Source organism: Rhododendron vialii, chromosome 8a (assembly GCF_030253575.1).
Source record: "Rhododendron vialii isolate Sample 1 chromosome 8a, ASM3025357v1".
Taxonomy (NCBI): Eukaryota; Viridiplantae; Streptophyta; class Magnoliopsida; order Ericales; family Ericaceae; genus Rhododendron; species Rhododendron vialii.
The window spans coordinates 24388966-24414275 of record NC_080564.1 but is presented as its reverse complement, the minus strand read 5'-3'; the positions used below and the strand labels follow the sequence as shown (position 1 = coordinate 24414275).

General features: G+C 38.9%; 2 protein-coding genes and 1 long non-coding RNA gene across 4 annotated transcripts; 2 read left to right on the top strand and 1 right to left on the bottom strand.

Annotated features, from left to right (window-relative positions):
* Positions 1–6191: 6191 nt before the first annotated feature.
* Positions 6192–7193, bottom strand: LOC131298685 (uncharacterized). Its single transcript, XM_058324161.1, has 4 exons — positions 6697–7193; positions 6512–6584; positions 6303–6362; positions 6192–6248 (listed from the first exon to the last, which is right to left on the bottom strand). The coding sequence occupies exons 1-4, from the start codon at positions 7191–7193 to the stop codon at positions 6192–6194; spliced, it is 687 nt and encodes a 228-aa protein (XP_058180144.1).
* Positions 7194–11266: 4073 nt separating this feature from the next.
* LOC131298011 (agmatine deiminase-like) lies at positions 11267–17089 on the top strand. 2 transcript variants are annotated; one of them, XM_058323268.1, is made up of 10 exons: positions 11267–11613; positions 12263–12376; positions 12473–12562; positions 12661–12745; positions 13283–13338; positions 13447–13525; positions 14106–14240; positions 14829–15061; positions 15580–15738; positions 16715–17089. In XM_058323268.1, the coding sequence occupies exons 1-10, from the start codon at positions 11527–11529 to the stop codon at positions 16796–16798; spliced, it is 1122 nt and encodes a 373-aa protein (XP_058179251.1). In that variant the 5' UTR covers positions 11267–11526; the 3' UTR covers positions 16799–17089. The 2 variants fall into 2 exon arrangements, with proteins under 2 accessions (XP_058179251.1, XP_058179252.1); XM_058323269.1 differs by lacking the exons at positions 13283–13338; positions 13447–13525 and having other exon boundaries at positions 11295–11613.
* A 5615-nt stretch (positions 17090–22704) lies between these two features.
* LOC131336387 (uncharacterized) lies at positions 22705–23633 on the top strand. Its single transcript, XR_009202810.1, has 2 exons — positions 22705–22766; positions 23363–23633. It is a non-coding gene; the product is annotated as an uncharacterized LOC131336387 (long non-coding RNA).
* Positions 23634–25310: the final 1677 nt, after the last annotated feature.

The following is a 25310-nucleotide window of genomic DNA, read 5'->3' as shown; positions in this document are numbered from 1 at the left end:
TTTCCATACTCAAGAATTACGTTTCATCTGTTGAATATTGGGATGGACAGGAGTTTTTTGAATTTTTTGGAACACGGGCAAAAGATTCATTACGCAGGTTAACAAAAGATCTTCTGGTAAGCTACTTATCCATAGACAATATGTACGTATATACCTTCTGCTAAGCTGGGTGGAATCACTAATTTTATCACCCGCACTCGAATTATTAGGATATGCATCATCCTGCAATTTTCTGGGAGTTTATTTTCAGTACCTCTTTTTTGCACCTGCATTTTGTGCATTGATATGAATCCCTTCTACATTGGATAGAGTAATTACTTCCAGTAAGGGAAAGAAAAAAAAGTCACATCCCTCAATCCAACAAATAAATAGTGTATGCCCCCTCTACTTTGACCTCGATTTCACTTTTGCCCATAAGTTTTAATTTTGGGCCAATCCTTGCAGGTTTTTTTTTTTTTTTTTTTTTCAGAATCCTTGCAGCTTTGATCACCCATATGATTGTGACTCTGGGTCCTATTTAAAACTAGTCATAGTCCATATATTTTTAAATGTAGTGCGTATAAAGCTTATCAAAAGGTCAATTCTTTCTCCTGTGCATCACATGCAATCAAATGCTCTTCTTTTTCAAAGATGTTAGATCGATGGCATTGAAATGAGAACAAGCTCTGGTCATTGCGATTCAGTTGAGCCACATAGACATATATTGCTATATCGTGTGGCATTTTAATTGGAGTTGGTCCACAAGTGAAGCCCTGCCCTGTAATCTGGGTGTGGGCACATGCCCCCAAAAATCTGGTTTTAAAATCGGGTGCGCCCTTTTTTGGAAAGCGCGGCGAAACGCTTCGATTCAGAGTCGCCACTCGGGTTTTAGCGGAACGCACCCAAGGAACCGAACTTGAAACGTTTGCTACGTTTTGATTGGAAAAGGTTTTGTAGACTGGACCGTCGTCATCTTCGATATCTGGTTTGAGAACCAGGTTACGAGAGGGGAAGGGTTTTATGGCACCCCTCTCGCCCAATCCGGAGATCGGCCTCTGCTCGGGCATTTCGTAAAACATTTGCATTTTTTTCTCATTAATCATTTTTTAGCAATTAGGCCGGGGGAACAGTTAAAAGGGATTAAAATTGTAACAAGTTTGCAGTATGTGATAAAATGGTATGTTTACTTTATTGAAACAATTAGTATAGATCAAAAATGGACTTCTGTGAGTGTTTTAAATAGATTGGAACACACTGGTCCGGAGTAACGTGAGCAGGAAGAGAACCTGCATGCACTGGCCGAACCACTGCATGCAAACCTGACCTGCGCACGCCACTCAAAGACTGGCGTACACCGTAAGTCTAAACTCACAGTTCTTGTTTTCAACCTTCTGGGCTCTAGAAAGGACCAGTGCACATCCAGGACAAACCACGCAGTTTATGAAACAGTACATATACAGTTACAGACAGTTGAAATGACTTTAGAGCCATGAAATAAATAGAACACCTCATAAACAGTGCGAGGGAATAAACGGAAGCCAAGGCCTAGTTGCCATGCAATGGCCAGCCACTGGATAAGGTATGACTGTCGTACGCCAGTAACAGGATACCGTATGATAGTTATCTCTTCTTATCCAGTGCTTGGCTTTGCACTTTCTGGGTTCTGGAATACGACCAGAAGGATCCTAGAGGCATTCCAAAATAACAGAAGCACATATTGAATACTACAACTACATAGTTCTAAATACAGAAAGCTGTAAATTGGTTTTTAGCATGCAATAAAGTGATAAAGTAGAAAAAAGAACGGAAAATAGCTAAGCACTGATTCCCATGCCAATACTGCATGTACAGCCATGACTGGCATACGGTTCAATACTACTGGCGTGCACCACTGTTAGCTATATATGGTTTTTTGAAACCTTGTCAGCTTTAGGGCCATGACTGGTATTGATTACCAGCCTTGACCCTGCAGGCCCCCCTCAGGGGTCAGAACAAAAAGTTTTACAAAAGTGGTATACCTTTGGTGTTGAGTTTGATGGTGTGTTTGAGCCTTGAACTTGAGGGTTTAAGGGTTAGATGATGAGTGTTTGCATGTGGGTAGTGTATGAAAAGGGCTGCTTGCTTACTCTTTCAATGGGTGGAAGAAGAGCAAACATGAAGCCAAGGAAGAAAGGAGAAGAAAGACTTGAAAGCTGTTATGTCGGTAACCTCTTGCATATAAATGCAAAGGAGGTATTTATAGGGCAAGGAGTGAAGGAGAGGGGCTGTAACCAGTTGGGTTTAAGGCTGGTTAGCCTTGAGAGGGAAGTCTCCATGCATTAAATGCATGAGACTAGTTTGATAGAAGTTGTAGGAGAGAGGGGGGAACATCCCTTGCATGAATATACCAACCAAACGAATTTACAGGATCCTAGGGGGCCCAAAAGTCTTGTGCACGTGGTTGAATAAATGTGATTTGATTGACTTTGACTTGCGTATGCCCGTAAGGCACCTGCGTGCACCCGTAAGAACCTGGTCAACGGTTGATGACTGACACGTGGCAGTTTTACCAGCGCACGCCAGTTGTGTACCAGCATACGCAAGTAGAGTTTTGCTGAGGCCTTTTGGTTCTAGCTTGAAGGATTTGAAAGGGCTTTCAGGAACGCTCAAAACTCAAACACACTGACATTCTCGGGGTGTTCTTGACCTTATTCATCATTGGGGAATCAAAAGACCGTAAGTAAACTAATCTAAACAGTCCAGAATAGGGTGTCTACACTGGGCATAGTGACATCATCTTTTGTAGCTTCAAACAGCAAAACATAAGCAGGAACATGCTTGGGTAGCGTTTGGCTACGGAACAAATGTTTTGTGGGACTGATTATTCTTTATCCAACATATCTATATGTAGATTTATATGTATCTATGTGAACATGTAAATTACCTCGGCTAATTATTCCTTTCAAGTGCATAAAATGCTATCTCACAAGGTTTGTAAAACCTCTCCCGACTTTGGCCAATGAATGTTAACACACATTTTACTAGAGCTTTTGTGCATTTCCAATAATTGTCTGCATCAGAAGCGCAACATCCGGTATTCGTAGTGCCTTAGTACTACATTTGCATAAGCAATGATGCCTTCTTTTTTTTCCCATCCTCATGCATGAGAAAAAAGATACAAGACCTTTATTGGGTCCCTTTGTAGAAGAGCTTCTCCAGAGGCAAGCTTGAGATCCCAAAGAAGGGGTAATAGGACTGAGAGCTAGACCCATATTGCTTTTGCCTGTACAGGTTTCTTTTGGAAAGGATGTGCTGGTACGAGTCTGTAATTTCCCATGGCACCTCTAGGTAAGTACTTCTCTAGTTTTTTTAGTGACAAATTAGGAAATTGTGAACACATATGAGGTCTTGCTGCCATATTCTCACTTTTTCAGGTTTATTTTTGGTATGTGGTCGATTAATTTGTCACCTACTTTACAGGCAAGTTTTATGTGGTTGATTTGGGGTATCAAAATATGCCTGGGTTTTTAACGCCATACAAGGGCGAGCGATACCACTTGTCCTTGTTCCGTAGACGTAGACAGTTCGAAAGAAGAAGAATGGTTCAATTATCGCCACTCGTCCCTTCGCAACGTGATAGAACGCTGCTTTGGCTCATTGAAGGTGCAATTTCCTATCTTGAAACAAATTCCTAAAGGCTTTAGTGTGCGGACCCAAAAATATTTGCCAACCGCTTGTTGCACGGTCCACACTCCACAACTTTATAAGGATGCATGACCAAAATGATGCGGTGTTCAAATTTTATAGCAAGGAATATTTGATTGTTAAGAGTGAGCAAGGTCATAAGGGCTCTTCTCAACAAATCAATGTAACCCCCGCTCAATTGCAAGAAATGGCTAGAGTTCACAATACTATTGCCCCCTAAATCTTTAATAGCCAAAGGCTTTGATGCATTGCTAGTGAAGCATCCATTGCAGCAGTGGTAAGAGACTCCAAAGGCAAAATTGTCCATTGGCAAAATTATCTTGAGGTAGCATTTTACAAGGATGCTTTGGCAGCTCTTGTTTCTTTATTAGAATTTTTGTTTTTGTACTTTCCTTACTTGTATTTTATGAGACTATGGGAGCGATTGGGGTGGTTTGATTCAGTTTGACATTAAATTGGTTTGATTCAATTTGACGTTAGATTGGTTTGATTCAATTTGAATTGTCTAATGACAGAATTGTTCTACCCCTTCTCTCTCTCTCTCTCTCTCTCTCTCTCTCTCTCTCTCTCTCTCTCTCTCTCTCTCTCTCTCTCTCTCTCTCTCGTATCGTTTGGGAATTAGTGGAGAAATTACAAGAGAGACATTTTTAGGAAAAGTAAAAACTGGTTTTAGAAATTTCTTTTCTTTTTTTTTTAAAATAGGTTGACACAAACATGTTTTCTGCTTTCACTTTTTCTTTTAGGAAAAGTAGAAATTGATTTCAGCAAATAGAAAACAAAAAACGGAAAAGTGGTAGTGTTACCAAACATAGCCTATATAACTCATGAATACTTATTACATTAGCTTAAACCACCCCAAATTCATCTATAAAACATATCACACACAAAAAAAAAGGATAGAATTAGAAAGAAAGAGGGAGAAGAATTAATCTATTGATCTAGTAATTAGTATCATACTTTGTCTTCAATCGCACCATATATGCTACACGAGATCTTGTATATGAGTTACGAGTATTATTTAACAAAACTTGTAAAATTAAAGTAAATTTTGAACACCCTCTCCTATGAAATCATGAAGCCGCCACTAGTTGATTCCTTATAGTAAATGTGGAGCTCAAATATTAGATGATTTTAAACGCATCTGTGTCTAAATCTGCGTTGCATATTTGCTTATCCTCTCCCAAATCAGAAGATAGCGAAGCTCTTATATATTACTACTTTTTAGATAGATTCGCTCCACTGGACAACAACAGCCTATCCGACAACAAATTCAACTATTTTTCTAATTTTCTTCCTAGGTGTAAGGTGTGCTTATTATATTGAATTCTTTGACCTATATATGCAAAGGAAAATTCTAAAATTGGGCTGACAATAGTAAATGTATAAATGTGTATTAGGGTGTGTTCCGCTTTGTCCCCTTAAAAAATAAGTATTTATTTACAATTTTCAAACTTAAAAATAATAGCCTTTTATTTTTAAGTTTGAAAATAGATCTTTATTTTTTAAGTAGTTATTTGAGAATTTGGAACGAGGCCTTAAAGGGTGTAAAAAATACACAAAAATACGTGTTTTTCTTATCTTCTAGAGTTTTTATCGTCGGCTGACAATAGCAAGACCAATATACAAATATCTCATCACTCATTACAAGTAGGCTTATCTACTTATTTGGTCCTTATAAAATACTCTTAAGTTTCAATTTCATCCCTACAAGATTTTACGTGTCAATTTCATCCTTATATTTTTTGACAAAATTTGAATGTTACCCTTCTGTCACCGCCATGGCAGAAAATGATTATGTGGCTAACGGTGGCTGATGTTGAAATGGCGAAAAATGACACCTGGTATTGAAAAAAAAAAAGGAAAAAGAAAAGTTATGATTGAATCTACAGTAAGTCTACTTTTAAAACTCAGCCCCCAACCCAACCCCCAACTTGCGGCCCAATATATATATGGATGGTTCCGGGGACACTTAAAAAAATCCTTAAAAAAACACTCCAAATCTTAATCTCATAATTCCCGATCAAATTTTGATGATTCGAGCCGCTCAATGTGCTCAAAACGTGATTTTAAGGGTGCCCGCGAGAAACTGGCATAAAAACTAACCGGGAAGGGCTTGATTTGAGCAGTTTTTTATTGGACCGTTCAATAAAGTTCAATAAAAAACTGTTCGGATGAAGCCCTTCCCGGTCTTTTTTTTTGCTGATTTCTCGCGGGCACCCTTAAAATCACGTTCTGATCATATTGAGCGGCCCAGATCATCAAAATTCGATCGGGAACTATGAAGTGTTTTTTTAAGGATTTTTTTAAGTGTCCCCGGAACCGCCCCGTATATGTATATATATATATATATATATATATATATATATATTAAAAAAAGGGTGGCGCTAATGCCACGAGGGTATTTGTTAGGCACACGACAAATTGTTCAAACAAATTGACGGAGAAATCAATGCCTCTCCTCTCTTCACACAATTGTTTTTTTTTGGATAAGTGTGAATCTGATTAAGCTCAACCACAAAAATCATTGTCTAAGGATGGAATTCCATATAACAACCAACAAATATAACCATAAAAACAGCCAATATCTAACAAAAGAAAACTATACAGGGAAGAAAATCCTATTAGGTACGCCCCATTACCTGCATAGGTCTTGATTCTTCAGAGATTGCTTTACGTTTCTCCTTGTGCTTAGGAAATCTCTAACACCATCTGCAATGCCTTTCATCAGCTAATCATGCCCCATAGCTTTCCCTTTGAAAATTCGACAATTCCTCTCTCTCCAAAGCCTATAAGCAGCAGCAACCAAAGAACACGTAAGACTCATACACCTCAAGCTTTTACCCTTCACCTGCACACCATACCAATCAAGGACCTCCACCAAGTTGCTAGGAATCCAAAACCATGTTCTTATTAACCAAATGCTGCCACACAACAGTTGAAAATGGGCATTCAAAAAATAAATGTTGATGAGTTTCAGCAGCCGAATTATAAAGAGAACAGGTTCCATCCAAGTGCAAACCCCAACTATTCAACCTATCCTTTGTGCTCAATCTTTGAAGGACAACCAACCAAAGATTAAAAGACCATCTAGGCACTGCATTACCAGTCCATATAATCTTGTGCCAAGGCTGAATAGGATACCTCTTCCTAATGGCATTCCAAGCTGACCTAACAATGAAGATGGCGCTTGGGTGAGGTATCCAACTAACAGAGTCTTCAACAGTAAGATTTGGTCTCAAACTGGGAGGAGTAGGAGCCATAATTGCTTGAATGGACTGATTTCCCAATTTGGGCCAGCACCAATCTCCTTGGTCAATGATAGTAGCCACTTTAGCCCATAAAGCTCTGCCCAAATTAGTCACAACCCTCTCACCAAATTTAGCATACAAAGGTCCCAGAATGTGCCAGTTATCTAGCCAAAGGAAGGTATTTGCCCCATTACCGACATGATATCTAATAAGAGGTTGGCACAATTTCCTTAAACCAAGGATCTTCCTCATGGTCCATGAAGAATCACTAGGAATATCCATGGTCCAAATACAATTCTCTTTAATAAAATATGTGTGAATCCATTTTACCCACAAAGTATCAGCCTTCTTGCACAATGCCCACTAGTGTCGGAGCATAAAAGCCCTATTCCATTCCTTAATTCTTCTGAATCCCAAACCCCCTTCCTCCTTCGGACAACAAATCTGATCCCACTTCACTTTAGCCCCTGAATGCTTAAGTTCAGTACCAAACCAGAGAAAAGCCATAAGGGTACTTTCAATCTCCTTAATCACCTTACTAGGGATGATAAAAATAGAGCTCCAGTAGACTTGAATACTAAACAAGACTGATTGAATGAGTAAGGCCCTGCCACCATAAGATAAGGTCTTAGAATCCCAACTCAGAATTCAATGAAGAATTTTCTCCTTTAAAATAGCACAATCTGCAGCTTTGAGTTTAGAAGAGATCAAAGGAACCCCCAGGTATTTAATTGGAAAGTGGCCTTCAAGGAAAGGAAGGAATGCCCTCATCTAAAGTTTAAGATGCTCATTAACACCCCCATAGAAAATAACACTTTTCTGGATATTAGGTTGCAGCCCATAAAAGGAATGGAAATCAGACAACACACCATTATTAAGATCAAAAGAAACCTGATCCACACTATTTAGAAAGAATAAATCATCAGCAAAAGCAAGGTGGCAGATATTCAGAGCACTACACTTGGGATGATAAGAAAAATTGCCATGTTGGATTCTATATTTGAGAATAGATGCAAAGGCTTCCATAACAACCAGGAAGAGGTAAGGTGAGATAGGGTCACCTTGTCTTAACCCTCGCTGACCAGGAAAGTATCCTTCCATACTCCCATTAATGACCACTGAGGAAACACATTGCTTAATCCAGTGCACAAACAAACTAGGGAATTCCATGTAAATCGAAGTGTCAAAAAGGAACTCCCAGTCAACAGCGTCATAGGCCTTCATAAGATCAATTTTAATTGCACATCTAGGAACCCCATGATCACGATGATAACCTCTAACTAATTCTTGCGTCAAAAGGACATTATCAATAATTGATCTACCTTTGATAAAAGCAGACCGAGCTTGATCAATAACAAAAGGCAAAACATTCTGTATTCTATTAGTTAGGATTTTAGTAATGCACTTATACTTGACATTGCAACAAGATATAGGTCAATAATCTCTAATAGAGGATGGGGCACTGACCTTCGGAATCAAGGAAATAGCAGTGGCATTCCATTCTTTAAGGAGCATCCCAGAATCAAAGAAAGAGGCAACTGCAGTAACAAAATCACTACCTACCACATCCCAACTTTTCTGGAAAAACATAAAATTGAACCCATTAGGCCCAGGAGCCTTATCCCCATTAATGGACAAGAAAGCAGCCTTAATTTTAGATTTAGTAACACGGGCAATAAGCATATCCCTAAGGTGAAGTGGCACAGTTAGATGGATAGCTTGGGAAAGAGCAGGAATAGAGTCAGTTTTTCCTACAAAAGGAGCACCCAACAAGCCAATGTAGTAACCTAAAATCTCCTGCTTAATAGCTTCAAGATCATCAATCAATGTACCAACAGAATCTTCTGTCACGCAATTGTTTTAGCAACTCACCCTTCCTTTTCCCTTCTCCTTCAAAGGCACACCACTCCAATTCCTCCGCTCTCCGCACCACTCCAATTCCTCAACTCTCCTTCCTGACTTCTTTCAACCCTTTGTAATTTTCAACACCACAAAATCCAATTCGCCCTCTCTTTCTCACTAGAAATCAGCCATGGCGCCCCATCCATCCCTCTTTTCAATTTATCTTTTTTCCTCTTCATGCTTGATACAGAGGATAATGTTATGCCTTAAGTAATATGTTTAGATAAAAAGAGGAAGAAACTGAGTGATGCTCGATTAAGAAGCCAGCGGCGTTGCTGCAGTGACGACGTCATCGGTGAAAAGTGGTTGGCAATAATATGGTCTTGTGCGCATGGGGCAAGTTGCAAGAATAGGGTCTATTCTCATTAGAGATTTGAAAGAATTTCTGATTAGTGAACTCAGAATTTTTGCATCCTGAATTTGTTTCCTCGGATGTTATTTTTTATTTCCTCGGGATAACAATCCACAAAATAAAGAGAACTGGGATTAAAAAGACGAGAAATATGAGGAAACAATTGAGAGGGAGAGGGAAGTAGAGCAGAGGAGTTCGGAGAGCGGAGAGGGAATGGTAGAAATGGGTGTATTGATGTGAGAGAAAATGGGTCAGTGGAAGAGTCAAGAAACAGTTGACTAGTTAAGGGTAAAACTGTCAGACTAAATACACAGTCGTGCTATTAACAAATACCCTCGTGGCATTAGTGTCACCCTTAAAAAAAAAAAACAATTTCGGCGTTTTTTGATCCGATCCCAAAACCATATCTGGAAGGAACACGCCCCAGCACCGGCGACCCTACCACCACCGACGTTTACCTATAAGACTTTTAGGACTTTTTGTTTTGTTTTGTTATTATTTAAATTTTTTCACTTTTGTTAGTTTTGCGCTTCATTTTTTTTTTTTTTTTGATTTGTCAAAAATTTAAATAAAGACAAAACCAAAAAAAATAAAAAAAAAGTTGTTAATGGAACAAGGTAGCCAGGTAGGTATCATTACCCTCAAATCGTCTCTCTTCTCCCACCGTGTACAATAAGGTAAACATATACATATGCAAAGGTAAACATATACATATGCAAATATTTGTCAGCCTCTTCTCCGGCCACATGGGGGGAAATTAAATGGGTTTGGAAAAATGACGTGTTTTGATAAGTAATACCCGCCAATAACATACTGAGAACATTTGTTAATGCTGAAAATGTCCTCAACGAGTATTAATTATCAAAACACATTATAGGCGGCCATTTTCCCAATGGGTTTTTCTCATGTATAACATTGGCCTTGTTTGATTCAGAAATTAGGCACCTGAGATTGAACTAAGGGCGCCTAATCCCGCATTTTTCCGTGTTTGGTTCCCGTGAGGGGCTGGAATTGTTAATACTAGGAAAATTTCTATCCCAGAGGATAGAAGAGACGTAGGGCTGCAAACGAACCGAGCCGCTCGCAACTCAACTCGTTAGTGGCTCGTTCAAGCTCGGCTCGGAAGTTAAACGAACGAGCTCGAGCCGATTTTTTCAGCTTGTTTTGTAAACGAGCCGAGCTCGAGGTAGGATAAGCTCGGCTCGAGTTGGCTCGCGAGCCGGGGTATATATACTTAAGTTTAGGATTTTTATTGTTATTTCATAATTTTTTTTTCCGTTTTCACTTTCTAGTCAACCAAGGGAAGCGAGAGCACACGCACACCAGTACACCCCTGCTCCAAGGAAAATGAAAGATACCTTCACAATCAAAATATTTTTGGTTGTATTAGGCCTATGCGAGGATATATATACATTTTTCGTTGGTTCGTTAAGGCTCGTGAGCAAGCTCTGCTCGGCTCGAGCTCGAGTCAAGCCAAGACCTGCTCGGCTCGAGCTCGAGTCGTCAAGTTTTCACTGAGCTCGAGTTTGTATTCGTTATAAACTTACTCCCTTCGTTTCAAAATGAGTAACCTTTTTGGGACTCCGTGCCATTTTCAAATGCTTATATCTTTCGATTTATGAAGTTTTATATAATTTTGAAAACTTTGTTTAATAGAACTAATTATAATCTATCAAACAAGATCTATATTGCAGATTTTTTGACATTCACATTGAAAGATATAAGCAATTGAAAATGACACGTTTTTTCAAAAAGGTCACTCATTTTGGAACGGAAGAAGTAATAAACAAGCTTGAACATCATAAAGCTCGGCTCGTTTCAGTTCGTTTGCAGCCCTAAAGAGAAGTGGAAGGAGAGTTGGAACAAATTGCAAAATTGCCATCTTTTTAAAAACAGAACCCTACACCAGCGTACTACTCCCTCGGTCCCAAAATGTATGTATGTTTGTCTAGTTCGCAAAATAGAGTCTTAGAAATAATACGATTTTTTAAGAAAAATTTAAAATTTTTTAATAACTTATTAGATATCAATGAGTTATATTAATTTGTAAAAAAGTTTGAATTTTTTTTTATAAAAATTGTATTATTTTTAAGTTATCCTTGCGGACCGGACAACAATTAACGCCTCTTTGTTCTTCTCTCTGCAACAACTGAGTTCTTGGCTGCGAGGAGAAGACAGACCAGACCTTGCGATCTCCATAATCGCAGCAGGCGTCTATTCGTCTTCTTGTTCCTCTTCGTCTGTTCTTCTTCTTCTTTTGTTCTTGTTCTTCTTCGAGTCTTCGACTGGGTTGGCCTGTCCTAGGTACTTTCCCTACTGCAATCGTCCCAACCCTACACTCACCTGAGAGAGTGTGTGAAAATGGATGCAGATGGAACGCCGGCGCTCAATGGGTATCGTATGCCGGCAGAGTGGGAATCTCACTCTCAGTGTTGGATCGGTTGGCCTGTGAGCTCTCTCCCTCTCACAGTCTCTTCAATTGTTTGTATGATTTGATCTTCCATTCTTCATTGGTTTCTTCCATTCTTCATCGGTCATCTGTCTGTAGATATTCTACGCAGTTCCTTTTGGTTACTCAATAAATAAATTATCCGCTGACCTCTCCCTCAATTAATGCTTTTAACTGGGTACTTGAGTTTTTGTTCCCAGATTGGTTCCTTTTAGCCTTTACATGTAGTTATTCGCTAGAAAATCTTTTGGCGATTGGCAAGATCAAGAAGGCCTGACTGGCCTGTGAAAATAGAACTCAAGTTGGTTATGGTATGACTAAAGTATGAGTTACAATGCACGTCTTGCCCTGTGGTCTGAGTCCCCTCCTATGAAAAGGATTTCACTTGTTTTGTTCATTGTCTGTTGGAGTTTGTCCCACATCGGTTAATTTCATAAAAAGTTCTATCATCCATTCTACTTACTGTCCTCCATAACATGTTCTGTGTCCCTTTATAATTATCATTTGAATGTTTACCTTCCCATATAATCTATCGCTATGTTTCCTGAAGCATTATCTATCTTTGCTGTAAATACAATGCAATAAGGGCTTTGAGATTTTGGACAATCGCAGTGTGATTTTACCTCCTAGCTTCATCATGTATGACAGGAACGCCCAGATAATTGGCGAGATAATGCAGTACATGGACAAAGTGTATTTGCCAAAGTTGCATCTGCAATCTCAAAATTTGAACCAGTTACTGTCTGTGCTAGTGCTGCTCAGGTTGGTATTAGTTGTAACTTGTAAAGTTGGTTTGTCCCACATATTTGAGACTTATGTTATCTACCTGGCCTGACTTTTGACTCACTTCATGACCAGTGGACAAATGCTCGCAGTCAGTTGCCACCAAATATCAGGGTTATTGAGATGAGCATGAACGATTCTTGGTTTCGTGATACTGGGCCAACTGTGAGATTCTTCCTTCTTATTTGTTTTGCTTTTCTAGGTTGTGTAATAGATGGAATTTCTATTGAACCTCTAAATCGTTGACTATTTTGTCTGCGTAGTTTGTGGTAAGAGACATCAAATCAATTTTAGGGGGCCCGGAGCAAAAGGTTGCTGGAATTGATTGGAACTTTAATAGCTATGGAGGTGAGGTAGTAGGATACGTAATATGTCGAGTTTATGCAAACGTGATTCCATAAATCTCATTGTCAAATCTATCCCAACTTTCTACTGCTTCTGATTAAAAGCTTTGGCTGTAGTTAGGGCCTGTAGGATATGTCATATGCCAAGTTTAGGCAAATGTGATCCCTAATCTCATCGTCAAATCTCTCCAAAACACTTTCTACTGCATCTGATTAAAAGCTTTCTCAAACTGATAACTTTGTTGCTAATAATGGTTTTGAACAAAAACCAAATGTTGTATATGCAAACTTTGTTTGAGTATATGGTTTATATTTCCGAAGTAGTAGGAAATACTGCTAAATCCGTAAATCGTACTTATATTGCTGCTTGACACTTTTTCTTTTTGATCATCATGCTGCTTGACACTTGGTGCAGACTATAATTGTCATAGATTCGTCGGGTAGACTTGCTTCAGTAACTAATAAATAGTATTTCTTCTAGACAAGTAAAGTTCTTCGCTAAACGAAACTAGATTCATATTGGTGGGGTTGACATTTCTAGGCATTGAAGAAGGTTGTTACACAGATTGGAGTTTTGATCTTCTTCTTGCGAGGAAGGTTAGAAATTTTTGTTTCACTGTTTTCTTCTCATGTTCTCTGACATGTAAACTTCTATAATATTGTATAATCTCCTAACCGATCCTGTCTGCTCTCTTTTGCTGTTAGATTTTGGCAGTCGAGAAGGTTCCTAGGTTTCCTCACTCTATGATTCTTGAAGGTGGTAGCATTCATGTAGATGGAGAAGGTGATGTGAATTTTTTTAATGATGGCCACATTTTACCTACTGCAGTTGATCTACTTACTATTTTATCTAGAGCTCTTGTGTCATTCCTGTACATACAAAAACATGCACGTGCATGGTTAGCGAAGAAATTGATTAAGGAGTTGATAGTGGAGGCCAGTTCAAGCCTTAAGAAAATTACATAGCAGTTTTTTGCAGTGTTTCAGAGAATTAATTCACAATGATGGAAATGACATATACCTGTGAATTGCTAGGATATATGCCTTTCAGTAACATCCTCTGGAAATATCTGTTTTTATGATTGTTACCAAGGTTGGATCACTCCAATCATTATAATAACAAATGGATGGAATCTGGAATCTGCTTTGGTGATGCACCAATGCTTAACGATTGCTTGTCATTTTGTACTGCTCTTTTCTTTTAGTGTCTCTATGTCCTTTTGATTGTGCCTAGAAAACTGGTGAATTACTCACTATTTACTTCATTTACCCTGTTGGCGCATGTTTCAAATATTTGTTCAATTCCTTCAGCTTTTGAGTACTGCATGTTTTTTATTCATTTAGATTTTGTTTCCTTCCTTCAGGAACTTGCCTAACTACCGAGGAGTGCCTCCTGAATAAAAACAGGAATCCTCATTTGACCAAAGAGCAAATTGAGGATGAACTTAAAGCTTATCTTGGAGTCAAGAAGGTTATTTGGTTGCCTCATGGATTATTTGGTACTCATTCACCTTGAATACTATTTACACTGGTCAGCTCTATTTGTTTAAAATGATATTTGAGATGCTCTTTGTAGATGTTTCACCAATGCTTTTTGGTCTTTATTACCAACAGCCTTGCCCACGCCGAAACTCTAATTCCCTAGTTCTCTATTTTTATCTATAATTATTTAAAATGATATTTGAGATGCCCTTTGTAGATGTTTCACCAATGCTTTTTGGTCCTTATTACCAACAGCCTCGCTCACGCTGAAACTCTAATTCCTTAGTTCTGTTTTTTTTGTTATTTTTCGTTAGTTGTTTCTGTGATATGGCATCCATATTAGTATATTACCACTCATGTTGGTTTCTGTGGGAAGTTTTGCATCTATTAGGTTCTATTGTTAAACAGTTATGTTATTCAGAATTATTTGTTTTGAATATCGGAGTTTTGAGAGTTCCTTTGTGTAAAATATTTGAGGTTTTGCTGCTTCCTATGAAATTTGCTTTTCTATTGACTTTTGAAGAGGAAAACGTACTAAAAAGAAAACCCAAGCTTAAAAAGTATCTTATTAGTGAACTGAAGTCCTTTACCATGCCGATTTGCAGGTGATGACGATACTAATGGTCATATTGACAATATGTGCTGTTTTGTGAAGCCTGGCGTGGTTTTGCTGTCCTGGACTGATGATGTATCAGATCCTCAATATGAGCGATCCTTACAAGCCATTTCGGTTCTCTCAAATGCTACTGACGCTAAAGGTAGAAAACTAGAAATAATTAAACTCCATGTACCTGGGCCGCTGTATATGACAGATAAGGAGGCAGCAGGATTAATTCAGGTAAATATGTTTTTTATTTTGTTCCATAAGGGAAACGTAGCTGAAACTACCTTTTTCATTGCCCAAATTTACCATTCAAAATTCAACTTTCAAGGCTTGTTTGATATTTCCTGCTGTCCTGTTGGGATTGTTATTCTCCTTAAAACCTTCCTGTGAAGATGCTGGGAGGCAGTTCTCCATTACTTCCTCTCTTTTTTGTAACCAAATTCCGATCTCTTATTCTTGAACTCAACTAATGTATTTTTCTTTGTTGCAACGCACACGCACAAATGCATATGCAAAAAACCTAAGGTGTCCACGTGAGTTTGTCTCTGTGACGCTAAACGCTTTATGCAAGCCATTATATAACCTCCTGAGGGGAAAAAAAAACCTCGTAAATATTTCTGGAGTGCACCAATGTAGTTGTTTCTGCTGTCTTGATTTTCACTTTCTCAATTGTATTTTAGTGACTAGCTCTGTCTTGTGAGACAGTAAATGAAATACATTTAGTCTTTACCTGGTTAATATGTTGAGAGCAGGATGGTGAGGCTAAACCAAGACCGCCGGGCACAAGGCTTGCTGCTTCTTATTTGAACTTCTACATTGCAAATGGAGGTATCATAACACCACAATTTGGGGACCAAAAGTGGGATGACGAAGCCGTTCGTGTCCTCTCTTCAGCCTTTCCAGATCATGAAGTAAGTGATAATGCTGGGTTATTTGGGCACTTCACAACCTTCATTTCTAGAGCGCATGGTGGATGATATATTGCTAGCTTTTGTCTTGAGATTCTAAATGGGTTATTTACTGCAAGACTTTTCCTCTGTTTTAGTCTTTGATACAACTCATTTGGATCGGTGATGATGAATAAGATGCAGATGATTGAAAAAGCTTCGAATATTGGATCCGAACATAAGTACGATAAACGACCACTGTAGGGAACGTGGAAGGTCTTAACAATTGACCACTTTGCTAGTAATTACATGGAATAGAATTTGAATGTTAGAATTGGTGGTTTTATTAAAAGGCATCATCATTGGTGTAGTTTATTTGGTTACTTTATTATGACAATTAGTAAGAATGCCATGGGACAGGGCAATAGTCCAAAAGGCCCAAATGGTTTGATTTGCCAAATATGTTATCTTATGGATGTTCTGCAACATGGCATTGTAAAACAATGCCTCTCTGCTTCTGAATGTAACAGCCAATCCTCAAATTTTGTAACTCGGAAAATTTGTTTTATTTACTACTCAACAAGCACGTGAAATTTTATTTTAGAGTGACCATAGTTTTTTAAATCCAAGAATTGCATGTTATCTCTGTTGGAAGGGGAGTGCTATTGCTTGAACTGTATTGAAAGTTTAAGGATGGTTTCTCTTGTTAAATTTTTTATTCAGTCGATCCTTTCGGCTTCTGGGCATTTGGGAGTAAATTAAATTCTTCCATCTTGTTTATCAAGTATTTAGAGGGACAATCTTTTTCGGAATATTGCAACATTAGTACAGTTAGACTGGAATCATGGATTCATTTGCCAATGTACAAAACAAAATGAACTGTCTAATAGCGGTTTTAGGACTAGAAGGGTTATTCATTTTCGTTTGATGTTCCATGTAGCATATATAAATATTGGTCCAGATTACTAAAACAGGCTTAATCTTCTTGGTGGTTGTTCAGGTTGTAAGGGTAGAAGGTGCGAGGGAGATTGCTTTGGGAGGTGGAAATATACATTGCATCACACAGCAACAACCAGCAGCTTAGTGAGTATTCTGAAACATGATTTACTGTACAAGGCATTAGCAGAACTTCTCGAAAAACAGATTGGATCGGGGGCTTATTTTAGTTATTCAAGATCACCTAAATGTGGGTGTGCATGTTTTTGACTGTCCGAGAGTGGTGAAGCCACTCTTTTTAGCCAAAACAGGGCATCAACTTCCCATTGCTTGGTGCATGTGGCAATGAATAAGGATCCTGTACCCTATTAGAACTGGGAAGGCGAATTTGGTTTCATGTCAGATAAATGTTATTTCTTTTCTTCTTTTTTTGTCGAAACGACAACATGTGATATTATAGATCCAAGAACCAGAACATCAGGAGGAAACTCCATCCCTAAATAAAGGATCAAGAAACCAAACAGAAGGGGACTCAGTCCAAAGACTACACCTATCTCCAACTAAACCTATCGCTCCAAACAAACGGAGCATTGCAGAAAACAACCAAAAACACCCACACATGGGTGATAGAAGCTCCACAAACGGGGAGAAATCCTACACAGGGGACATCAAAGAAGAGAACCAGAAAAAAGAAGAGAAAAACCGGTAATGGAATTGGAGCAGACTTCATCCACCTACCTAGATCTTCCACTCCGGCGACCATGATCTACAAGGCATTGCCTCCAAAAGCCATTGAACTATACGGTGAAAGAGGCCTCCAAAAGCCATTGAACTATACGGTGAAAGAGGCGGAGGGGCGGCGGATGGTGGTTTGGGGAGGAGGATAGGGGTGAAGGGGGAACAAGAGAAAACCTTTGAGATCTAAGATCGGGAGATGGAAAAAACCCCATGAGGGGGAGCCTCCCGTCACCCATTGGGGCGTAAAACCCTGGGAGGGAGGGGAAGGAGGGAGATAGGGGGCGGCGGCTTCTATAGGGTTAGAGAGGGAGAGAGCAAAGGAAAAAAAAAGTTATTTGTTTAATCCCTACGAAACAATGTTATGGTGTTTTTTTTTTGTTTTTTTTTGGTTCCTTGTTCTTTTTAATGTGGGTATGATTCTCTCGTATTTGATAGTAATAGTCAATTCAAATAAGCTAAGTGGGATTTGATTGGGCCCTAAGAGTGGGCCCCCCACCTCAATATCCCCCCACATAAACCCCCTCCCTTATACCCATCCGAACAGGCCCAAGTTTGCTGTCAATCTTCGTTCATGTTGTGTGAGTGTATATGGGCCAAGAATGCAACTGTTAGTTTGTGTTGGGGTAACTGATTGTTTGTGTCCAACTACACAAATCAACACATTGATTGTGTAATTAGGGCTGCAAACGAGCCGAGCCGAGCCGAGTTTCAGAGTGTTCGAGCTCGGCTCGCCAAAAATTTAGTTGGCTTGAGCTCGTGACGAGCTGCAGGACTCGAGCTCGAGCTCGGCTCGAGATGTATTTACAAAGCTCGAGCTCGGCTCGAGATGTATTTACAAAGCTCGAGCTCGGCTCGCTCGAGCTCTGTAAGTAATCATAAACGAGCCGAGCGAGCCGAGCTCGAGCTCGAGCTCTGTAAGTAATATATATATATATATATATATATATATATATATATATATATATATATACACAGTCAGGTTCCGGTGAGGGATCCCTTATTTTTTTTAAATGCGGGACTTTCCTTCCCGATTGAATTTCGATGATCCAAGCCGCTCAAAGTGATCAGAACGTGATTTTAAGGGTCCCCGCGAGAAATCAGCAAAAAAAATGACCGGGAAGGGCTTCATCCGAGCAGTTTTCATTGAACGGTTCAAAAAAACTGCTCGGATGAAGCCCTTTCCGGTCATTTTTTTTGCTGATTTCTCGCGAGGACCCTTAAAATCACGTTCTGCACACATTGAACGGTTCGGATTTTCAAAATTTGATCGGGAAATGAAAGTCCCGCATTTTAAAAAAGTGAGGGATCCCTCACTTGATAATTTGTGTATATATATATATATATAAAATATAGTTGGGCTCGCGAGCCAATTCGAGCTGAGTTTCGACTAGCTCGAGCTCGGCTCGTTTCATAAACGAGCCGAATATTTTAGTTCGAGCTCGTTCGTTTGTGTCTCGAACCGAGCCGAGCCGAGCCATTATCGAGCCGAGCTTCGAGCCGCTCGCGAGCGGCTCGGATCGTTTGCAGCCATTTGTGTTCCTGTTATGTGCATGGTTACTTAAAGAATATTAATCCCCAAAAATCTGATATTCTCCATCTCAACACTAAAGGGGAGTGGTGGAGCCCAGGTTTGAACGCTGGAGTGGCACCGTTCGAGGGATACTTGTTGTATGTTGTGTGAAAAAATGTGAAATAGAAAACTAAGTGTAAAGTTATGTAATTCTGCTATGTTGTGGACTCTGTTTGTTGTGAAAAATTACGAAGCCTTGGTCCAACTCTCTTGTGGTATTCATATGAAACTCGTTGAAATGATATTTTTATAATCCAAACCAGTTAGTTTTCAAAATGCAATCGTTACCTTATTAGTACAAAATATTAAGTTGTTCGTGTACCAATAAATACTACCTCATTAAACCACGTTAATGCATTACAGAATTACTGTGTTCGAAAATGGGGTGGCACCAACCCCTATGGCTCTGCTGTTGCTAACGGTCTCCATATGTGTGTATATATGGATATACTTGTACATGTATAGACTTATTCAAAATTTCCCTATACGGAGAGAATTTTGTTTTGACTTTATTCAAATTGTTTGTATTTGTTAGTTTTGCACCAACCTTTTATAAATTATTGATTTTTCTTGATGAAAAAATCGTATGAATAAAAATTATGACATTTACCCAAACATTTTTTTGGAAATATCCAATAAGAAGTAAAAAAATGTACTAACTTTTTTGAATTTTTCTTGGATATTCCAAAAAAAATGTGTGTGAATGTCAAAATTAAAAAAATTAAAAAACACAATTTTCAGAGTTTTTTGATCCCAAAAATTAGATCTGAAACGAACACGCCCCACCACCGGCGACCCCACCACCACCGACGTTTACGCATATCAAGTATCTAACCTTGTAATAAAAGAACGTTGAAAGGGTTTGGACAATTTGTTCAATTTTTCCAATTAAGCCCCTGGATTGGAGAGTCCATAGCTTTACCTTTGTGTGTATTTTCGACATTTCAAGTTTACAGGGAGTGGATGGAGAATATGCAACCACGTGGCCTGTGTAAATGCTCGTGCACCGACGACTTATTTTCTCTGGTAAATATCTCTCCTCCTTCCTCTCTCCCTCATACACACCAACAGCCTACACATAAGAGCATCCCCAATGGGGATGTAAAACCAAGTGGTATAGTTATAATAGAACCCAGATGTAAAAAAAATTGCTCCAATGGGGATGTAAAATAAGAATTTCGGAGATGGAAAATAGCACAAATGGAAAGGGAGATGTATATTTGCATCCCCTTTTGGCTGCAGCTATAAATTGACAGGTCATCACCAACTGATTGTACCAGAATTTTGGACAGCCGGAGATTACCTGATTTCGTCGGAAACTCGTCGGAAATTGGAAGAACACGCCGGAATCCGGAGATGACCGTCTCCTACCCCAATTCTTGACGATCCATGGACGGCGCATATGCATGCCGCCGGCTGTGCCGTTTTGAAACTCTCGCTGGATATGCCCTTCCGCCTGTGATTTCCCTTCGGTTCAGAGAAAAGGAGACGAGGGCTGGGTTCTACGAACCAGAGAGAGAGGTTTGCTGCAGAGAGAGAGGTCGTCGTCTGGTTTGAGGAGGGGGGGGGGGGGGGGGGGGAGGGGGGTCTATGTTCGTAGAGAGAGAGAAAGAACGGATGAGAAAGAGTAAAGTTGGGTTGGAATCTTAGCCAATAATCCGACCGTTGGTTTTTTTTTTTTTTTAAATTAGCATCCGACCGTTGGTGACCCAACCCAATGGATGTTTTGGTGATGAAAAAAATCTGCAATGGTCATTTTTTTTCCCAGCCTATAAATATGTGTTACCAGGATTTTTTAGACAACAAAAATTTTCTTCATTCCCCACAAACACCCTCCAAAAAAAATAGTGCATCAATTATGGCAAAAGGAAGTCGTTGTGCGAGAGGAAAATCGTTCAACTCTGATCAAGTAAATGATGTGGTTGAGAATTGATGGGAGTAAATAGATGAAGTAAAATGGTGTAATTGAAGTGGATGAGAAGTCCAAAAAAAAAATGGAACGGAAGTAATTTTTTTTTTTTCGGAATAGGTTTTTTTTTGAAGTCCTCAATTACCACCAGATACCAAAATTATTTTTCAACGGAAGTAGTACTTGAATTAGGATTAAGAAAGTTAAGGAAAATTAAGGAGGAGAGAAAGTTAATTAATTATCCATCCTTTTTTTACATTTCACCATTGGATAGGAATGAGTTCTATTTTACATCCAATTAACTTTTAACCACTTTTTACATCTAAAATAACTATTCATCCCCTGCTAAAATACATCCACATTGGGATGCTCTAAACCCTCATCTTTTTCTCTCGGAGCTCTACCTTGCATCTTTGGTTCGCTCTACCTCTGCTACACCGTCACATCGGAGGAGATCGAGATGATGATTTCCGAAGTCGATTCCGACGACAACGCCCACGTCGATCTGAATGGTTGGTCTCTCTCTCTCTCTCTCTGATGGTTGGTTTCTCAGTGTTTCATCCGTAGTCAAAGTGGATGGATTGGGAAGAACTGTGCATAGGACTATTTAACTTGCAAAGCTCTGCTTCCTATCTCACTCACCACTGGTCACTCTGATGAAAAAATACATGTACGTAAGTTCTTTTGAATCGATCTCTTTTTTTTGTGCGTAATTTTTTAAATTTTTTTTTAAAACGTTTTGTCTGGCTCTGGTTGCTCTGAGTTCAGGTACGCATCTGTCAGTGAACAAGGGTTTTCTAGCCTTGGAAGATTCATCGAAGCATACTTCGAATCTTCGCTTGTAGAAAGCCAAAACGAGGCTCAAAGGTATAAAAGATTTTGTCCTGGTTTGAGTCTAAATTTATTCAATTTATTATGTGGTGAATATATATTCTCTTCTCTAATTTCCAATTTAGTTATTCTTGGTATCTTTAGATCTTCTCTGAATGGGTAATTTTGTTAGTTAATGTTGTAGTTCTCTTCTTCAGCTATATGGTTTTATTTCTCTGATTGGGTGATGTTTGTTAATCTATTCTTTGTTTGCAACTAATGGTTTTCCACTATATAATTTATGTCTGCTACATGTCTTTTATATCCTTTACAGCAGGACCTAGAAGGTTGGAGAACTACTATATCAAAGGTTAGAATTAACGTTTCTTGACCTCTTTTTTTTGATCGGCTTCTTAACCCCTGCTATACAATTGCCAAAGGCTTCTTCCTACCTCAAGGGTCTTAAGTTTCTTTTGTTCCCAGCACAATCTTCCTTTTTTAATTCAAAAGTGTTACTACATAGTAGCTAATTAGAACCTGTAAAACAGGATTAAAGTTGAAAAATGAAATAGAGCTTAGTTTGTGGAATCGTTTTCAAATGATCCATGTAGAGGCCTCTTTAGTTTGTGTAGATTACAAGGTTGTTTCTGGACTAACTAAGTGACACAGCCTCAAAAAGGGATACGCCAAACTGGTTCTCTTTTTGTATAGATGTGTAGTTTAGTATCGTTATCTTTGTCATTAAAGATCTATCTAATCCTTTATCGTAACTTGTAAGTAAAAGAGCGTTGCGGCCAATTTCATTGGTTGGCACTTTTTGTCCGATTTTCCAATTGTGTCCCTCAATTGGCAGCCCTCTGCCTTTGCCATGAGGGGCAATTCCGTCCATCTGACGGACAACTTACAGCCACGTTGCAAAAAAACTGTTTGCGTCTCTTGTTCTCTCTCGCTCAGAACACACACAGACATACATAGTGAAGAAGGAGATCAACATGTTTAGAGAGAGAGAGAAAGACGGAGAGAAAGAGGCAGATTTGACGGGCCATAGAATGAGATGTATACGTTCGTATGAAGGAGCCTTCGACATTGGTACAATTTCTTCAGAAACTTCTTCCTTGGGTCAATAATCTCTCCCTCTCTCATGCTTCGCTGATGGCAACTGTAGCAGGGTTCTTGATTTTGATTTGCTGTTCAAAGGCGGCGTGTCGTGGCTGCCCATCCATCTTCCTGTAGTTAGTTTACAAAAAATTTCAGCCTAGGGTTTCCTTATTCCTTGAGTTTTGATGCAAAAAAAGTATGTTTATATGACTATTAGTTACATTTTCAGGAAAAATAGAGTTTAGTTCTTTGCTATGATTGTGCTAATTTTCAGTGTTACGCTGAATTTGTAGGGTTATTTCTTTGTTCGTTTTGAGATTGGGAGAGACTATATCATCCCTTTCAGTAAAAACTAAGAAGTAGTACTATATAATTGAGTGAATGTTTAGGGTTTATGAGGATGAATTTGCTTTATGATGTGAATGTTTTATGATTAGTTTATGAGGATGAGTTTTTTGTTTTTGAAGGTGTTGGTAGTTGCTGGTATTTAGAGGATGTATTGGACCATAATTTGCTTGGTTCAATGGTCGAATTCTTTAATTCATCATTTTGTATTGTATTGTATAGCTCTTGCCACGGGGATGCAGGCATTTGTTACAAGGTGCTGGCAGAATAACCTGGATAGTGCCAAGGCATGGATCAAAATCTTGGCCAATTCGCATTGATAATGGAGTACGGTTGGAGTGTATTTTGTGCAGTTCGATCATCAACTGGGAAATGGTTACAAACTTATTTTATCGTGTGAGCGTAACTGGATTTCAATACTGTAATCTTGAATAAAGATCATATTGAGATGAAATATGATTGATCAGAAGGACACGATCCATACCGGCAAATACTGCATCCTTCTCCTTTGGAATTATTCAGTACTTGTAAATCCTTTTGTGCACAATTATGCCTTCCTATTCTCCAATTTTAGACATTCCACGGGCACAAAATCCTCGTGCTCGCACGACGGCCAAAACCTAGTATCTATATAAGTCTATCCCAAAGTCATTACCCTCAAATCATCTCTCTCCTCCCACAATGTACAAAAAGGTACACATACATGCATATATATTTGTCGGCCTCTTCTCCGGCCATGTTCAGGAGAGAGAGAGAGGATTAAATGGGTCTTTCTCCGTTTCATGTATAACTTTTAACTTTTAAGTACTGAATTTCTCTTTGTTTAATCTCAAGTTTCCGGATTTTGTGGCCAATTTGCTTTGTAAGGACGTCCGATCTCATATCATTAGGCGACTTGAGTCACTGAGTCAACTCTGAATGGGAGATAGCTATCTAAATGGATCGATTCTGAAAGGGATTCTCAGATTGCCTAAGCTTACTCATGTTAAACTCCAACTCCCAAGACAATTAATCTTCTCTCTGGAGCATTTCCGCAAACAGATTCAATATCTCACTTCTCGGACAACTCTTGCGTTTTTTGGTCGGACGGCTGCGGCGGCAGTGAATGTTGTTTCCGGTTCTCGGTGGCATTGGACGGCGATCAGTTGCGTCTCCGTTGTCGACAGTCATTGGTGGCAGTGGGTGCTGATGCGGGATGAGGCGGAGCAGCCCCTTGCCATGTGTCGAGTTTTTGGCCGAAATGGCCATAAATTGTAATCAAATTGGGAGAATACCCATCTTTCTAAAAATTTTGTAAAAATATGTCATCGCTCCTTTTCAAAAAGGCGTTATAAGTTTCCTACGTGGCAAAGAGTCCAAGTCAGATTTATAGTCCAAGTCAGATTTATAACGCATTTTACAAATGCGTGTTATAAGTATTATAGCTTCTTTTGGAAAGAAGCTATAGGTTAAAGCTCCTTTTGGAAAGGAGCGATAGGTTAAAAACCCAGACTTTAATCAAACCATTCCCTTTTCTCCTCCTATATGATAATTCTCTTTCTCCTTCTATCAAATTCAATAAAACAAACCATGCCAGGAATCTGTCAGGAATCATGTTAGGTGAAACTATAGCTCCTTTAGCTCCTTTTGAATAGGAGCTATAACTCCTTTTAGAAACCCGTATTATCAGTTATAATGCCTTAATATATTGTTTTTTAAAAAAAATTTATGTCAATTAATTTCATAAGGGGTACATCATACAAGTCTTTTATGTTAATCAATTATTTATCTGGACGTGTTTCACTAGTTGAATTTGTTCAATAAGTTAAGTACTTAGGTGAGGTTTAAGAGAAAGCAAATTCAAGAGAGAGCAAATTCATTCACTTGGTGATCGTGGGAGAGAAAAATTAATAGTACTCACAAACAATCATACTACAACAATATATGTCACTATGTAAGAACAAACCCATGTAGTGGGTTTCTCTCTCTAATTCTTCTCCCTCTTTCTGGGGTTTCTCTCTCACACTAGCTAGTATATCCCACCATACATATTTGTAAACAAATTACATAATCAACAAACAACTAATAATCAACCACTCATCCCTCTAACCATGTACCACATTCAAATCACGAATTCGGGCTCTTCCTCTCTCGTTTCTCGGAGAATTTAATTTGGAAATTTCTATATCATATCACTCAACTCTTTTATAT